This window comes from Bos javanicus, chromosome 3 (assembly GCF_032452875.1).
Source record: "Bos javanicus breed banteng chromosome 3, ARS-OSU_banteng_1.0, whole genome shotgun sequence".
Classification (NCBI taxonomy): domain Eukaryota; kingdom Metazoa; phylum Chordata; class Mammalia; order Artiodactyla; family Bovidae; genus Bos; species Bos javanicus.
The window spans coordinates 15,981,021-15,999,448 of record NC_083870.1 but is presented as its reverse complement, the minus strand read 5'-3'; the positions used below and the strand labels follow the sequence as shown (position 1 = coordinate 15,999,448).

Genomic DNA, 18,428 nt, shown 5'->3' with positions numbered 1-18,428 from the left:
GTTCTAGTGTAGGTTAACTATGAAGTCACTCAGTCGTGCCCGACTCTTTGTGACCCCATGGAGCATAGCCTGCACCAAGCTCCTCCGTCCATGGGATTTTCAAGGCAAGAGTACTGGAATGGGTTGCCATTTCCTTCTCCAGGGAATCTTCCCAACCCAGGGATCGAACCCAGGTCTCTCACATTGTAGACAGACACTTTACCGTCTGAGCCACCAGGGAAGTCCAACTATAGAAGGCCTTGAACTCTAAAACAAGGAATATGACATAAGCTTCTAAAGGGAGCAACTGCAGGACTTTTAGGGGAAACAGAATGTACCTAGTGATAGTGTAATTTGAGGTCAGAGAAGCTACGTCTCCAATCCAGTGTAAGATGACAGGGATCTGTGTCCGGGAGGCAGCAGGAAGAGCTAAGTCTAAGAGACATTACAGTGTAAGAACCATGGGGCTTAAGGTCTGAATAAGGGCTGAATGGGGTGGGCAGGCACAGAGATAGTGAACAGTTTTGAGCCTGTAAGATAGCTATGCCCCAGCCAGTAGTCCTTCTCCCCTTCTTCACTGGTAAAACAGCCCAGCAATGAGTAATGGCCGCCAATAATAAAGACTACATTTTCCTAGCCATGTGAATGACCAATGAATGTGAATGGAAATGACATGTGTTACTTTTAAGAAATGTCTTTAGAGGAAAAAAAAGCACACATTATTCTGTCTCTTCCTCCCTCCTGCTGGCTAGAATGTAGATGGGATAGCTAGAACTCTGGCAGCCTTCTTGAACTACGAGGAAGAAGCCATATACCAAGGCTGGCAGGACGAGGCGGAAGCAGCCTGGGTTCCTAACGCCATGAAGCGCCACCCCTGCTTCTTACTGACCCTTTCCCAGTATTCTTTCGCATAAGACAGAAACTTCTATTTTGTTCAAGCTGCTGTTTGTTTGGATTCCCTGTGATTTGCAGCCCAAAACTAGTACTAACTGGAAAGGTTCTTAAGAAAAAGAAGATAGAAACAGAAAAGCAGAGGGAAATGAGGGGCAGAGGGATGAATTTGGAGAGACTGATGCTGGAGCTGCAGCTCCAATACTGTGGCCACCTGATGTGAAGAACTGACTCACTAGAAAAGACCCTGATGCTGGGAAAGATCGAAGGCAGGAGGAGAAGGGGGTGACAGAGGATGAGATGGTTGGCTGGCATCACCGACTCAATGGACATGAGTTTGAGCAAGCTCTGGGAGATGGTGAAGGACTGGGAAGCCTGTGTGCTGCAGTAGGGAGTTGCAAAGAGTCGGATGCAACTTAGTGACTAAACAGCAACAACGATGACTCTGAAAGAGGCTTAATACTCGGGACACTCAGTCTTGGTCGGGCACACAGGAGGCACTCAAGGACTCCACTCTGCTGCCACCACCCTTCTAAGTCACCATTTTCTTTTGCCTGGTCTGTGCAATGGCCTTCTAACTCATCCTCCTAGTAGTTTTCTTGCCCATTTCCAATTTATTCTCCACAAGATGCAGAGTGATAAGTCTTAGAATGAACGAGGTCGTATTACTTTCTGACATAAAACTTTCAGAGGCCTCTCACTGCACTTGCCTTTGACCCCTTGACATGGCCCCTGGAGTCCCCTCTGCAGCTCAGGCCTTGCACAGTCACATGCCCATCCATATCACTCTCCTTCCAGCCACTCCACAACCATGCTCTTTGCCAGCTCAGGATCTTTGTACATGCTGTTCCCTCTTCTTGAAAATCTCAACCCCTTGGTCTGTAAATAACTCGTTCCTTCCCATCCTTCAGATCTTAGCTGAAACATAACTTCTCTGTGGAGAGACCTTCCAAGCAGGTCCCAGCTGAGTAGGATTCCTCTCCAACCCCATTACTTAAAAATCATTGCAACCTTGTTTATCTTAACACCTTCAACAGTATGTACCATAGATCTGAAAGTACATACATGTGTCTTGAGTTGTTATTGTTCTACACAGTCTTCCCTGGTAGACTATAAATCCCATGAGGGATTATATGTGTGTTTTACTATCTAAGGTATATTTAATGGCTAACACAATGCCTGGTGAACTGTAGGGCTCAATAACCATTAATGTTATTGTTACTCAGCAAGTGATTCATAATTGAACGTTACAGCTCAGGGGACAGACTTGGCTCAATGTTTAGACTTAGGAGGTGAGGATGCATTCTTGAGAAAGTAGATGCATTCTCTGGGGTGGAGAATGTCATTTAGGAAGCAGATCTGATGGAAGAAAGAAGGGAGTGGGGAAGACCAGTATGAAATGGTCCAGAGAGCAGAGGGTGGAGGGAGTGAGCTCAACATTTGGGCATTCTCTGTTTCAAGATCTGCATGGGTCTGATAAACCACTGCTTTTATCAGCAGGAAAACGAAGGCAGAGAAATGGGCTCCCAGGCCAGATCCCCAGCACCTTGCTAGGGATGTCCATGGAGACCAATAACAACTCGAGCCCAGGCATATACTTACAAATCTACGGCACATGGCACTTACTGTTGAGGTGTTGAAAGAAACAAGGTTGCAATGATTTTTTTTAAAGTAATGGGGTTGGAGAGGAAACCTACTCAGGTGGGTCCTGCTTGGAAGGTCTCTCCAGAGAAGTTATATTTCAGCTGAGATCTGAAGGATGGGAATAAACGAGTCATGTCCTGGAAACAGGACATGAGCCTCTTGACACTTAGGAGTCCTACCTGGTTCCCCACTTGGCTTAACAGCCCCTGGCCTGAACTCAGCTGTGGCTCAGTCAGGTGGCGGGCCGAGTGGTGTGGGGGTGCTGGTCACCAGGCACAGATTAGGAAGGACCCGTGCAGTTGAATTCAGGGAATATTAACAAAATAGGCTGTGGGGCTAGAGGATAGGATTGTCCAAAGTGCTATACCTAAACAGAGACGTGCCCTGACTCTCACTCCCTAATTCCAGGTCATTTTGCTTGTTCTGGGAGATGCTTGCCCTTGCTATGGGCCACTCTCAAGCTGCATTAAAAACTAATGGTGAGAAAATGAGAGGTTGCCTAATCCTTGGGGCACAGTGTTCAGTCTGGGACCTCCAACTGGTGGAGACATTGATGAACAAGGAGGAGGGTAAGCAAGAGAGTGGAGTCTGATCGGGACAGAGTCCTGTGTTGAAGGATCAGAGACCTTTAGATTGAAGAAGATGAAACCTGAATTCTCAAATATTTAAGGGGCTTCCCCAGTGGCTCAGCGGTAAAGAATCTGCCTGCAATGCAAGAGAGAAAGGAGACTCAGTTTCGATCCCTGGGTGGGGAAGATTCCCCTGGAGGAGGGCATAGGCAACCCACTCCAGTATTCTTGCCTGGAGAATGTTAGAGACAGAGGATCCTGGAGGGCTACAGTCCATGGGGTCATATAGAGTCAGACACGACCAAAGCAACTAAACACACACAGGCACGGTGGAAGAGGGAAGACAAGCCTGCTTCACTGGGTCCTCCGCATGTGCTAAATGCTTCGCTTTGTGCTAAGGGCTTTTTGTGAATTATCCCATTTCCTGGATGTCCTGAGGCTAGCTTGCCCAAGGTCAGGGTGCTTAAGAGGTGGAGCAAGACCCCAAGCCTGTATCTGCCTAGAAGGCAATGGTTTAACCACTAGCCTATGTTGCTTGAATTTTTGTGTGGCTACAGAAGACAGTGTTAGGACCCAGGTCAGAAACTACAAGGAATTTAATTTGAACAAAGATTAGGAAGATAGTTCTAAGTCAGAGTTGTCTGCAGATTGGGTTGAATCATTATTTTTTTTTAACTTTTATTTTTTATTGGAATATAGCCAATTGACAATGTTGTGATAGTTTCAGGTGGAATACATATACATGTATCCATTCTCCTCCAAACTCCCTCTCATCCAGGCTGCTACATAACATTGAGCAGAGTTCCCTGCAAGACAGTAGGACCTTGTTGGTTATCCATTGTAAATAGAGCAGTGTGTACATGTCCATCCCAAGCTCCCTAACTATCTCTTCCCCCTCATCCTTCCCCCTGCCCCAGCAACCATGAGTTTGTTGAATGAATGGTCTTTTAGAGTGATGAGTTCCCTGTCCCAGAGCATGGTCAGTAGAAGCAGCATGAGTCTAGAGAGATTAAGTACATGTACAGTGTCCAAGGTCTATGGTGGAACCAGAAGCCAAACTGTCTTTTAACCCTGAGTTCAGGCTGTAACCAGCCTCTGAGCACCGTCACCACTGTGTCACTGCATGTATTGGCTCAGCTGAAACATGTTTAACATTTTCAAAAGGAGGTTTACTCACTAGACTCTGTGCCCCCTCTATTGTGGGGGTGTTGAGCCCATCTGGCCCTTCTCAGCATGTCCGTGCCTGTCTGGGGGCTTTATTGGCAGGCAGATCCCATGAACTTCTTGGGAAAACAAAAGAACCAGGTGTGGTAGGGTTGGTGGGTTCCCAGGGCCACTATTCCCAAGCCACCAGGGGATGGTGGTTGCCAGGGAAACTCTTGGGCAGCACACAGAGCCAGGAAGTAGGCATCCAAGTGGGGTGGGAGGTAGAGTGGGGCTGGGGATGCTCAATGAGGTGCCACTTGGAGTGTAGCATAGAAAGAAAGAAAGAAAGTGAAGTCTCTCAGTCGTGTCCGACTCTGTGACCCCATGGACACCAGGCTCCTCCATCCATGGGATTTTCTAGCAAGAGTACTGGAGTGGGTTGCCATTTCCTTCTCCAGGGAATCTTCCCAACCCAGGGATCAAACCCAGGTCTCCCACATTGTAAATAGACACTTTACTGTCTGAGCCACCAGGGAAGTCCTATCTCACCCATATTCCCTTCCAGCTCAGCCTCTGGGAGGCTGGAGCCAAGTCTCAGGGGATGGAGGAGACTCTAATTAAGTGGAAGGAGAATATCTTATGAAAAAAAATCCCCCAGCAGCTATGCTATGAGAGCAGGAGTGCAGGGTTTCACACTAGCCTGGGCGGCGGCAGCGATGCCCACAGTGGAGGGGGGAGGAAAGCCCAGGGTGGCAAGGAGTGTGCATGATATGTGCCAGGCCACTGAACACATGGAGAAGGTCTGTGGGATGAGGGTCCCATCCCTTGCTGGTGGGGGCCTGCACTGAAATGCAGGGCACCATGGGATCGCCAGGGGCAAACAAAACCACCCCAAAGTTGAAAAATGGAAAAGTTGACAGAATGTAGCTTTCCTGTCTTGACAAATGTCAGCCCACAAATAGATGTGGCTGACGCAGCTTACAGGAACCCCTCCCTTTTCCTCACCTTGGCTCCCTCCAAGGATTCCCACCCCTGTAAGATTTTTGGCATTGTCTCCTCCTAGTGTTGCAGCGTTTTTCATTTGGTCCTGGGGAAGAGAAGCCTGGGTCCCCTTAGGCATCTATGATAAAAAACAAGCAACTTCCCTCTTATACATCAAGGATGGTAACTAACTGTGTACCATTCCGGGTGGTATCGGAAAGATGGTCATTCCAGGTCTTTTCTGTAGGGCTTAATTCTCAGATCCTGGTTGAGAAAGGTTGAATGATTCTTTCCAGCTGGAGAAAGAGCCCTGTCGCATCTGGATCTACCCTAAGGCAAAAATCCTGGAGGCAAAAAGGCACTGGCCACCTCTTAGCACCAGGCTTCCCCAGTGGCTCAGCAGTAAAGAATCCGCCTGCAACGCAGGAGATGAAGATGTTGGTTCAATCCCTGGGTGGGGAAGATCCCTTGGAGGAGGGCATGGCAACCCACTCCAGTATTCTTGCCTGGAGAAGCCCATGGACAGAGGAGTCGGGTGGACTACAGCCCATAGGATCGCAAAGATTCAGACACAACTGAAGCAACTGAGCACAGCACCTCCCAGCGAGAGAGAGTTTAGGGAAACCTAGTGTTTAGCGTAACAGAGGGAGGAGGAATTTGGAGATTGACTTGACTGTTAAAATAGAATGGTTTCTCTGTACAACAGAGTTCACTTTGCACCCACAATGTCCCAAACTTAGTGCTTCAGAATGCTAATTTTGGGGGGCATTTTCCTCATTTCTTGATTCCCCTTTCTAAGAGGTGTCATTCATTACTTATAATTTGTGAATGTTATTTAATGTAAATAAAAGTACAAATAAACCAGTCACAAATTAACAATTGCCATGCCAAATTACGAAAGAGCACAAAAATACTTCCAAGAAGAAAGAGGAAAGAAGTTTTGAATCAGAAATAACAGAGAAGGAGCAAGTGGTCTGTGAGTGAGTAAGGATCAATGCAAACCATGCGCGTGAAATAAGAATGGGGCTCGGCAAAAAGCAGGAGTGAGGGGCAGCGCTGGGACAGAGGACCAGTCCTCAAGTGTATTCTTGCGTCTCTGGACGCGGGCGCCACAGCAGGGTTGAACCTGAACTCTGGCTCCTCCCCGAAGCCCGCCCCTGCCCTGAGACCCCGCCCACCGCGCGCCCCCTGCACCAGCCTGCTCCAAAGGCCTTGACCTTACAGGAAGCACCTGCGGGCTGGCAGTTTCTCTCGACTGGATGGGGCGCTCCCGCGTCATCGCTGGGCCCCCAGAGCCTGACCCACCCAGAGCCGGTGCTGAAGAGCTAATGCCAGCCGGGCGTCGGATCACACCTAACAAGCAGAACTCCACCTGCTTGGACACTGGTTCTAGGTCCTCCCGTAATCATCCCATGGCCACAGAGGGGCTCTAAGTGTCACGCCTGCCTGGGGGAGGGAGGACCCCAGCCTAGGCTTACGTCCACTGAGGCCAGTGCCTGCTAAATCTGAAGGGGAACCCTTTAGGAAGGAACTTTTATTGTGCTTCTCTGAGAAAATTACATGTAAAAAATGAGTGAGCCATTCAACTTTACTTTGAAGCCCTGTTGATAGAAAATGTGAGTGTCTGTGGAAGATGAGAAGAGGGGCTTTGTGGAGGGAGGAAAAACAAAATGATCCCTCTTTACATGAAAACACACACACACATATTGTCATGCATTCTCACTGCAAGTAAAATGTAACCAAAAAAATCACATGTAACATCCCACAGAAAACAATATATGTATTTTCCAAGCATTTTCTATGCGTGTTAGATATCTATTTTTAATTGGTAACATCCTATATAATACTTTTGTGTGATCCTTTCAAAAAATATTACATCATGACTTTTTCCTACTTTATTATAGTCTTCAAAGGATGGGTTTAAAAAAAAATTGTTGCTTGATTACCCATCATATGGATGTGCTATGATTTATTTAACTGTTTAAATCCTGGACACTTACTTGGTTTCTGATTCTCCACTATTGTAGAATGCATATGAAGGACCTTGACATAAATTGATTATTTCATTAGAATAGCTTCCTAGAAGGAGAATTCCTGGGTTAAAGTTATGAACTTGTAAAGGCTCCCTTGACATACTGCTAAATTGTTTTCCAGAAAGGCAGTGCTAATTTTCCTTCTTGCCATCAGTATGAGAGAAACAACCCACCCACTCCACCACCACCAATAACAACTTTCTTCAGGATTGAATTATATTTATTTAAAATTTTGTCAGTTCCAGAGGAGAAAAAGAAATTCTCCTTGTAGTTTCAATTTGCAGTTCTTTGATTTGAGAGGCTGTGTTTTTCATTTTATTGGCTATTTGTATTTCTTTCTTTGTGGCTGTGTTTTTATTTTTAGCATTTTTTTTTTTTTAACTGAGAAGATGAGTTTTTCTGATTGGTAACTAGGATTGCTTTGCACAATAGAGATATTTACCTCTTGCATGTTTGCTGCCAATATTTTTCCTAGTGTAACATTTGCCTTTTAAATAAGTTTATTTTTTTTGAAGAACAGAAATCCAAAATTGTATGTATAATGTAATCAGATACTCCAGTGTTTTCCTTCACATTTCTTTTCTTCTAAGATTTTATGCTTAACAATTCTCTCCCATCTCAGGATTGATTGAATATTCACTTTGTTTTCTGGAGTTTGTTCATGGTTTCTTTTTGTATCTGACTCTTTGATCCACCTGGAATTTATTTTGGTGAGAGGTGGGATTCTAATTTGATTTTTAATCTAAGCATCCAATCCTTCCATTAACATGTATGGTATAATATATTGCTTCCTAATTGGTTTTTTCCCTCAAATATTTTCTCACATACTAGGATTTATTTTTAAGGTTTCCCTTAGGTTTCATTGATCTGTCATTACTGATTTTTCAGCAATGCCAAAGAGACTTAATTATCTTAGTTTTATAATACATTTTATTAATGATATCTGGTGGAGAAGGTCTTTCTCAAAGGTCTTTGCTTTCAAAAAAAGTTAAGCTATTCTCTTTTATTTGTTAAATTATCCTCAGAATCAGTAGGTATTCTGCTTTAAAATTTATATTTTTGTGTTTTCTTTTTTTCTTGATTAGACTTGCTAAACATTGATCCCTTTGAGATTTACTAATTCTGTTTTTAAATTAATTAATTCCTGTCTTTGTTATAAAACTAATTCGTTCTCCTGAGCCTTTTTGTTCTCCTAATGAATTCAATTTATTTTCATGCTTCTTTTTCTCAGTGTAAAACTTTAAGGATATTTTTCATCTGAGCACAACTTTGGGTACATCCTGAGTTTTGATTTATAGAGTTGTAATTTTTAAAATAGTCTTCAATGGTAGTTTTGAATAATTCTCCTTTGAACAAGTTGTAATTGAGGAGATTGCTTTCAAAACCCCGCTGCCCCAAAGTGTCCTTTTAGTTGAAGTTTTATGGCCTTGAAGTTAGAGAATGTGCCTGAAATTTTTTTTCTGATGTTTTGAAATGTGTGGCCAAGAAGTTGATCGATTTTTGTAAATGTGTTCAATGGATGCTTTAAAAATGTATTATTTGTTTATAGGCTACAAAGTTCAAAATTTATCAGTCAATTAAAACATTAAAAACTCAGATTCTCTATTCATAAAAAGTTCACAGTATTACTGTGTATAATGCATTTATCCAGATTAAATGGTTCCTTTGGACCATTTAATGATTTTGGCTTTAAATTCAACTTGGTTTAAAATGAAGATTTCTACTCAATTGCCCTTTGGTTTGTACTCACCTAATACATCTTTGCTATTCATTTATTTTTCTGGACCTTTCTATTTAAGGTACCTCTTTTGTAAACAGCATAACTTTAAGTTCTGCTTTTAAATCCTATCTAGTAAGCGACACTGTCTTCTAATTGGGGAGGTAAATTCAAGTCTGTTGATTGTGACACATTTTAAGTTTGGTTTCCTCTCATCTTTTTTCATGCTTTCTACTTTTCAATTTTTCCTTCCTGGTTCCTTTATTTTTCTGTCTCTGATGATGTTTGTGTTTCTCATCCAGGAATGTGGAAAATGCACCTTCTCCGGGTAGGAAAAAGCGAGATTCTCAGACAGGAGGTTGGGGGGGTCTCAGGTCTACAGACCCCTTGTTCCATGACCCAAGGCACATTGCAAAACCGTAACTTCCCTGTGCCTCAATTTCCTCCCATGCAGGATGAAGATAACAACAGTTCCCATGCCTCATGGAGCTGTGGTCTGGATGAAGCGAAACAATACCTGGCTGACACTATTGTTATCATCATTAGACTTATAAAATTCTACCTGTGCTTACTTTTAGCTTTAAAAATGATTTAAACTATATTTCTCTAATTATTAAAATTGAGAGATAAGGCTTTTAAAATTCTGTTCTACTTAAGATGATGAATTTAGCATGTATTTATTAATCCTTTCTAGACTTCTCTCACCTTTTTAATCTGTGGGTTAGCAACCCTCTCACTATGATTGAATTATTTTATTGCATACATTTACTCTTTCCAGAATCTACTCTTTTTTGACATCAGACTTTGGTTGCACGGTCATGTTTAAATGCAGTCGGGATCACATGTTTACCTGGCTTCAGACATGTCCTCCTGTCTTTCTTTCATACTGTTCCATTGTTAAGATCCTAAATACAATTCACCCCGGGTCAACTAATATCCAAGCTCCCCGCAAAATGTAGGTTGTAACCGTCTCAGCCCACAAAACTCCAAGAATGACCCTTGTGTTCCCTCATGTAAATGACACTAATGCCCCAATGTCTCCTAGAATTTAGGGTTCCTAAGGAAAAGTCTGCTCTGTGTTGCCAATGTACACCTCGGATCGCTTAACCTTGCTGTTGTTCAGTCGCTAAGTTGCGTCCGACTCTTTGGGACCCCATCGACTACAGCACACCAGACTTCCCTGTCCTTCACTATCTTCTGGACTTTCCTCAAGTTCATGTCCATTGAGTCGGTGGTGCTACCCAACTATCTCATCCTCTGTCGTCCCCTTCTCCTGCCCTCAATCTTTCCCAGCATCAGGGTCTTTTCCACTGAATCAGTTCTTTGCATCAGGTGGCCAAAGTATTGGAACTTCAGCTTCAGCATCAGTCCCTCCAATGAATATTCAGGGTTGATTTCCTTATGTTTAACCCTACGATTCAGTAAATTTTCCAGAAAAAAAAATTTTCCCCCTATTCTAGCTGGAAAACAGGAACCTTTTTGATCTGACTAATCTTAACCTCCTCACCACCCCTCTGGCCAGCCAATTCTGGAAAAGTTTTCTTCATGTATGTCCTTGATTATTCTTTTATCTAATTTATTATGGTTTCTTCCTCCAAAATAACTCGAGTGCTAGGATTCAGCCTTGACTCTGCAGCTTCTAATTCTGTCCTGTTCACCCTCTTCTCTCATCTCTTTGTTCTTGTCTTCTACATTCAGAGAGAACCTTTAACTTTGTCCTTCACATTCTGCATTAAAAAAAAAAAAACTCAGCGGCCTGATGTAGATTTTCTTTTTGCTAAAACAGTTGTCCTTCTCTGTGAACTCTAGGCTTATGTGAACTCTAGGCTTATGTGAACTCGATAAATTTTCATTTCCTGTCTGCCCACTCTTCTCTATGATGATCACCTTCTTGCAGGCTATAAGGGATACCCAAGAATCTTCAAATGTTGCTTTTTGTTCCTCATAAGCAGTCTTTTGCATCTTGAGAATTATTTTCCTCTTTCTTAATGCTGCAGATTTGCTTCAAAGGCCTCCTATAGATTCCCCTTCCCTTCTCCCTTCCCTTCTCCCTACCTTCCTTCCCCTCCTTACTCCTCCCCACTCCACTGCCCATTGCCAGGAATCCAACTTTGAATGAGGAGTGATCTATCCAGACTTGGCACCAGCAGCAGGATGGCCCCGGGCTGCTCCTCTACCCTAAAGGAGGCTGATTTCCCCTTTCTCCAGCTAGAGGGCAGGGTTTTGGGTCTAGCAGGCTTCGTCCAATGTGACAGATAATTTCCTATCCTTACTAACTAGCCTTCTCACTCTCCAAACCAGTGGTTTGCAATGTCTAAATCATGGACCCCTGATAGTGCAATTTTTCTGAGCATTACCCTCCCTCTGCTCTATGGATATTTATTATAAATTGTTCTATAGCTTGGAAGCCTCTTCTTATCTTCCTTGTGATGGGAGGTGTGGCTCTGTTTTAATGAGAGAAAGAATGGCCATTCATGGTATTTCTCCTGTTCTAGCAGCCAGGTCTCCAGAATTAAATTTCTCATAAAAATACCAATGTGCAGACATAGCTGGAAATTCACACCATCATCACCAAGGACCTGTGGATAGGCTGGAAGCCCTGAGATACTGACACAGCCTGGGGCCTCAGGAGAGAGGAGACCAAAGGGATTCCATCCAAGAGGCTAGGAGGTCATTTACAAAGCCTGGCTAGGGATCACAAGCCTCAGCTCACTCTGTCAGTGTCATGGGAGACCCTGTTGCTTCTCCTAGGAAGATAAGCACCCATATGTGAGCTGGTAGACTTCTTTTGGGGTGTGCCCCCTGAAAAGGAAGCCCCCTGCCCCTCCTGGTGGCCTTTAGGCCTGGGGCCTCCGACAGTCTCTCCACCAGCTAGGCTGCTCGGCGTGTGACAGTGCTTAATGAGGAGGTTCCTCGGATGGGCTCTGGGAGGCCTGTGGGAGGCAGGCACACAGCCAGGAGAATCCCAGAGAATGCCGAGTGCCACAACTGTCAGGGCTCGGAACCCATGATGTAATGCCTCGGCGGGGTCCAGGGAAAACAAGCCTGCTGTTGACGCTGCCCTCCCAGCAACCAGGCACTGCCCTCCTGATAGCAGGCTGTTCTGGGTAATTACCAATTCCCTCTCCCTCCTTGGGAGGAGGAAATGTGAAAAACCTTTATTGTCACATAAAAGCCAACCCCAGCTATGAGAAATGTCTTTTCAAATGAGGCTTGCTGAGGAGGGATTTCCATAGCAACTTCAGAAGTGTATGTACACAGCTAGAGATGCATCCCGGCTGATGGAACCCACCTGGAATGTGAACAAGCCCCGCTCGGGGTATCAGCAGAGGAGAGTTTTTTCGAGAACCTGTCACGCTGCTATGTGACCTTGGGCAAGTCCTTTACCCTCTCTGCTGTCTCAGGTGACAGAATTGTCATTCCATCAGGCTGAGAGCAATCGAGACCATCTTGTCCACACTGTCCTCCCACCCTGGCCGAGGCTCCAGGCCTCCACAGCAGCCCCTGCCTCCAGTTTCTGTCCAGTCTCTGGCTGACTAATTCCTGTCTCTGCCAGTCTTGCTTATTATTTGACATTGAGGAAAGACAATGCTCATTTGGGCTTGGTTCTAAAAGAAATTGCTTGGTCTTTGTAACAGCAGTGCTTTGCCTGATTAGGAAAAAATATACTTATTCGTGTTTGCTTTCACAGTTCCATAGGTCAGATGCCTAGGAAAGCCGCTGAGATGTGAGCGTGGAAGGTTTGCTGGGCCCGCGTTCAGGATCAAGGTGAGTGGGGCCTGGAGGACAGGGGACGGGGAGAGGGTCCAGTATCCCGTGATCCCACAGGAGTCCGGAAACCAGGAAGGCCCTGCAGAGCTATCCTGCAGGGGATGGAGGGGCTGGGCCTTTAAACTCCTACACTGACAAGTTGCTGGATGCTTGCTGCCCTGGGCAGGAGGCCTGATCCTGGCTAAGGCAGCTCCCTTCATCCAGAGCAATTCTGCCATGGCTAACAACCCCAGCTGAGGGAATGAGAGCCTGGGTGGGGAGGGGACCCCTGGGTGGCCCGCCACAGCATCCACTACCTACACTCGGATAAGTTGGAAATTAACACGAAGGTGGCCCCGAGAACAGGGTGACAAAATGGTTAAGAGCACAGACATCGGAGGCAGGCCAAACAGCCAGACTGGGATGTAAGCATCAGTCTCAGTGGCTTTAAGGCACTCGGAGAGGGAACGTCGCCAGGAGAGTTTAGGCCACAGTTTCCTTGTAAGTGCAGCATTTGGCCTGGGCTGGTGAGACAAATATAAAGTTCAGAGTCAGAAGCAAGTTCAAATTCTGGCTCTGTGTGTCCTGGCTCCTCAGGCCAGTCACTTGACATCAGTTTCCTCCACTCTAAAATGAGGACAGCCACAGTGCACTCTCACAGGCCCCCTGTGAGGGCAAATGGAGCTGCCGGTGAATTAGTTCACACAGAACTGGCACAGGGAAAGTGCCCAAGAAACAGGGGTGATGGCAACATGTGTTTTAATATACCTCATGTGAGATCTAAGCAGATGCCTCCTGGTCAAAGGGCCTTTTCACAGAGAAGGGGAAACTTTAGGAGAACCTTTGATTTGCTCATTGCTCCTCTGTGCCTTTGCCTTGGGCTTCAGCTGGGCATGTCAGTCATCTCTGCAGACAGAGGCCCACGGGCTGATGGGGCCAGGTCAACCCAGTCCCAGCGTGGAGGCCATGGAGGGTCATTCAGCGCAACAGAGTACTTTGCAAGCTACACATTTTGAAGCAGGCTTACCTTCCAATAAAAAATCATCACCCATACTTCTGACAGGTTCAATAAACAATGGAACTCACTTGCTGGTACTTCGTTCCACATTTGCTCATCTGAGACAATGAGGTGATGATACACACCAAACAGGATCAATTTGAGAACATGGAAGATTTCAAACACCTTAAAGGGCTATGTAAATTCGATTATTATTGTTGCTGGAAGACTCAGCTTTGATCAATTACAAAGGAAAACAAGAAGAGCATAGGTCAACCTATAGTAGGCTTGTTCTAATTATTAAAAAGCAGCCACAAGATTCCCAAGAGTTATCAAGAGATCTCTGTTATTAATTGTTACTATCACTATTATGGTATACATTTCACATGTGTTATCTGGCTCCAACAACAAATCCTAAAAAGTTGGTATTATTAATTCCAGCTTGCAGATGAGAAACCTGAGGCCCAGAGAGGTAAAGTGACTGGCACCATATTGCTCAACTAACAGGACTTTGGGCTTGGAACCCAAACATATGCTTTCTGCAATGTAGAAAGAGTGTCTGCTTACCAGAGAAGGTTCATGAAGCCTGGCGAGGTATGGTCCTACTTAGAACAGATGTTATAATGTCAGCTGTTGAGTAATGATGGGGTTCTGAATACATGGGTATTGTGTGTCCTTCGGGCTTTATATGTAAGAAATGTGTCCCAGCTTGGTACTGGCTCTAAGAAACTGACACGGCCGTATGGAGGGGTCCCTGTCCGGCTGCAGCAGAATGGGCTCTTTGTTTGACTGTGTGTCTGCTGACCAAACATCTGAAGGAACTGTCTGCATACAGAATATTTTCAAAATAGGTGGGAAATGTGGTTCAGTGCATACCTGAGATGTTTTTAGACCAACTCTCCTCCAGAATGCTCTTGCGTGTTTTCTCTGGTGCATGGAATATTCAATAATACAATTTTAAGTGATGATGAATGAAGGATGACTACAGGATCTAAGTAAATTACACAGGATGCATGACCAGCCCTCCCAGCGTACTAAAAATTACCTCTCTCAAGTGAATATAGATCTTCCCTTCTATCTCAAGTGATCCTTATTTTAAAATGAGGACACCGAGGCTCAGACATGTGAAGTGACTTGCTCAAGCTCTCATGGCTACATAGGGGCAGAATCCAGGTTTTTAACCTTCATGTTCAGACTCCACATACAAAATCAGAGAAAAATGAATGTCCAGAACCAGCTTGAAAGGGAGAGGAGCTAGAAAGGGCAGCTTGGCAATGGCTGTGGAAGGGGGTAGCCATGGACGAATCTTGAGCCTCAACGATGGCAGTTCTGAGGCGCTGGCATGATGCCCTAGAGCCCCCAATCTCTATTAGGCCACGACCCCCTCCTCTCCTACCAGTCACTTCTGAGTCATGGCCCCGCCACCAGCCTCCTAAACAATGGTTCCCAAAGTACAGTTCATCAGTGCTGCTGCTGCTGCTGCTGCTAAGTCGCTTCAGTCGTGTCCAACTCTGTGCGATCCCATGGACTGCAGCCTACCAGGCTCCTCCGTCCATGGGATTTTCCAGGCAAGAGACTGGAGTGGGTTGTGCAGTACTTCTTAAATGTCAAGGAGCATACAAATCACAAGCGAATTTGTTAAAGTGAAAATTCTATTCAGTAGTTCTGGTGTGAGGCCTGAGATTCTTCTTTTTAACAAGTTCCCAGTGATGCTGATGGGTCTGTGGACCAAATTTTTGAGTAGTGAGGCATCAATAGTAATGGACAAGGAAAAGGACTTATGGGTGAATATGCTTGAGAAAATCTGGAGTTGACAAAATTAAACTAGTTTCATTACTGCAGGACTTCTCAGAGCCTTTAAAATGCTAGCGAGCATTCTTTAACTCCAAGAGGGAGAGTTAACACAGAAATTATAAAGTTATACGTGCAAAAGGGGTAACGATATACCCTGGATGCTTTGAGATATATTGGTTTACAAAGAACAAGAAATGAGGCAGATTATACATGCATTTTTCCCAGCTTACCTTGGTTCCAGTGTTTCAACGCTGCAGCTCATATTCAGCCCCAACTTGGTCCTCCCCTTTCCCATTTTCTCCTGAGGTGTTTGGGTAACATGCCTGCTTCTTCCATCAGACCACATACATCTGGGCCTCCCTGCCCCTCCCCCTGCCCTCATCCTAGCATAAGCAGTGTGCTGGGAGGCCCCAGGTGAGTGCAGAACCGGACCCACGGAATACCTTTCACAGACACGGACGGTCCAGGCAGCAATGATCCACAGTGAGATGCTGAACACTAGCAGCACAGTGCCTGGGCAGATGGTCATGAGGGTCTTCATGACGAAGCGCGTGTTGAAATTGATCTTGTTGAGGGCCCCAATGCTGCGGGACGAGGCGTCGGTGAAGAGCTTGCTATGCAGTAGCATGACGCGGGCGATCAGGTACAGGCGCAGGAACATGGGGATGGACAGGATGATGTCCACGTCGGCCTCCGCCCGCGAGGGCGTGTAGGAGAAGGCCAGGCGTGCCGTCCAGAAGAACTTGTACTCGCCAGGAATGGGGTGGATGGCACACACCAGCATCTCCAGGCTGATGTAGAGGATGCGCTCATAGGTCATGGCTATCCGCCAGTCGTCTGCACCATTGTCAATCACGAAGAGCTGTGGGAGCAGAAAGCCTGTGAGCACAGCCTGGAGGAAAGCACACAGTGGGGGTGAAGGAGGACGGGGCAGCTGATGCACCCCGGGGAACCTCTTTGGAGACCTCGCTTGGGTGAAGACAGCCCTGGACGGGGAGTCAGGAGACCTGGCTAAGACACATCAATCTCTGGGCCTCTGTTTCTGTAAATTGCTCCCCAAGGTTCCTTCCAGCTCTGAGGGGCCCCTAAACTGGCTGTGCCATGACTAAGAAGACGCACAGCTCACTATATTGAACAGAGGTCCCTGGGCCCCTGCCAGGCCCTGAGCTGAGCCCTGAGGGGGATGTGGAGATGAAAAGGTTCTGTTTCCTCAGTGAGTGAACTCATGGGGGCTAGCACAGACTCCTCTCCCCAGAGGGAGAACAGTGTCTGCTGGTGGCACACTGGTCTCAGTCGCTGCCGGGGTGTTAGTGCTGAGGGCCCTGGAGCCAAACTGCCTGGATCTGGATCCTGATCCCTACACTAACTAGCTCTGTGACCTCGAGCCAGTTACTGAGCCTCTCTGTGCCTCAGTTCCCTCCTCTGGGGACACTGAGAGTAATATCTGCTGCATAGAGGTGGCCATGAAGCTGCAATGGGCTAGTATATATGAAGTGTGGGGAATCCTGCCTAGCACCAGCTCTGTAAGTATTAGTTATTGCTATTTTTAGCATTATTAATCCATGGGGTCTCTTTCTGGAAATGAGGGTTGGGCTCAGGGATGTCTAAGATCCCTTTCAGCCCGCACCTTCTTTCCACAACACTGAGATTCTCGCTGTCGTACCAGGGAAGATGGTCAAAGCAGCTGAAACAAGCCTTCACTGAGCGCCTGCTGTGCGCCCAGCCTGGGCTCAGCGCTGGTTCACACACCAGGAAAGCCCTGGCTTATTCTCAAGGAGGTCTCACTGTGGAGTTCCCCATGCAACGGGGCCTCATGTCCTTCCCCTCCGTGGCCCCAGTCTCTGCTGCAAAATGAGAGGCTCTGAGATCCAATTTGGACATTCGAAGGTCCTGATTCTTAGAGGGTGAGGCCTGAGACCAGGGGCCTGTGTTGGACATGGGGGCCTCCTGGACAGGCATGTACCTCAGTTCTGAGAAGTGATGGAAGTGTTTATGCCATGCCATGCCCTCTCTGTGCTGGGCCCTTGCCTCTCCAGCTTGCTCTGTCCTGGTTTGCCCATCACACAGCCCCACACATTGCCGGCTCCAGGGCCGCGCAGAGCAATTCTTCACATGGCTGCTTGGGCTGGACCATAAGGTAGGGGGCAGGGGCAGGGTCCCCCAGCTTAGCACGAGCCCGGCTCCACATGCACTGGTATAGCCTGGCCAGAGGAGCAGCCCTCGTGGGAAAGATTAGTGGCCAGAAAGAAATTCAGCTGCCTTAGAAAGAAATGAATGTTGGGGCCAGGGTTGGGAGGCAGAAGTTTGATTTAACCTGGAAAAGTTTGATTTAACCTTCAGCATGACGGGAGTAACAGAGAGGTTGGGTCAGCGTGCTGGTCAAAGGCTGAGCTGAGACTTCCTCACCAACCCCCATCTCTTTGCTCCACTTAACAGGTTGTTTAGGGATGTAGAGGCCCTTTCCTCTGTCTGTCCTGCTGTTTCCTCTACAGCTGGGGCCAAAGGAGCCTTCTGCTGTCTTTTGTTGGTGGTGGTGGTGATTTTTTAAAAAACTGCTGTATTTTGAAGTTAGTCACCACGCACTTTTCTCTTCTTCCTTCACTGCCACCCTGACAGGCCATCCTAACAACCGAGGATGCAGGAAAGAAAACCGTGACACCCGTGCCTGGGACCTCTGAGGGTAAAAAGGGCCCATCAAGGGATCTGTGACACAAATTCAAGGTGAATCAATGTAGTCATATGACTTGGGTAAGGGGTCTCCTGGCTGCCCTGCTTTTAGGTTCTACCTGTGCCATCTTCCCTGCCACAAGGAGCAAGCACTGGGCTACTCAGCCGGCTGTGAAGAGGCAGGTGCAGCTGCAGGAGAGCTCACGGAGGGGAGGCAGCCTGTGCAAGATGCGCTCTCACCTTGCTGGACCACAGTTTGC

At 46.4% G+C, this 18,428-nt stretch overlaps 1 protein-coding gene across 5 annotated transcripts in view; it reads right to left on the bottom strand.

Moving 5' to 3' along the window:
- KCNN3 (potassium calcium-activated channel subfamily N member 3) overlaps nucleotides 1-18,428 on the bottom strand; it is a 187,652-nt gene that overhangs the window by 59,026 nt on the left and 110,198 nt on the right. For all 5 annotated transcript variants that reach the window (XM_061404641.1, XM_061404630.1, XM_061404621.1 and 2 more), the window contains one exon: nucleotides 15,945-16,363. In XM_061404641.1, coding sequence (XP_061260625.1) covers nucleotides 15,945-16,363 — 419 coding nt within the window. The remainder of the gene's footprint in view (nucleotides 1-15,944; nucleotides 16,364-18,428) is intronic.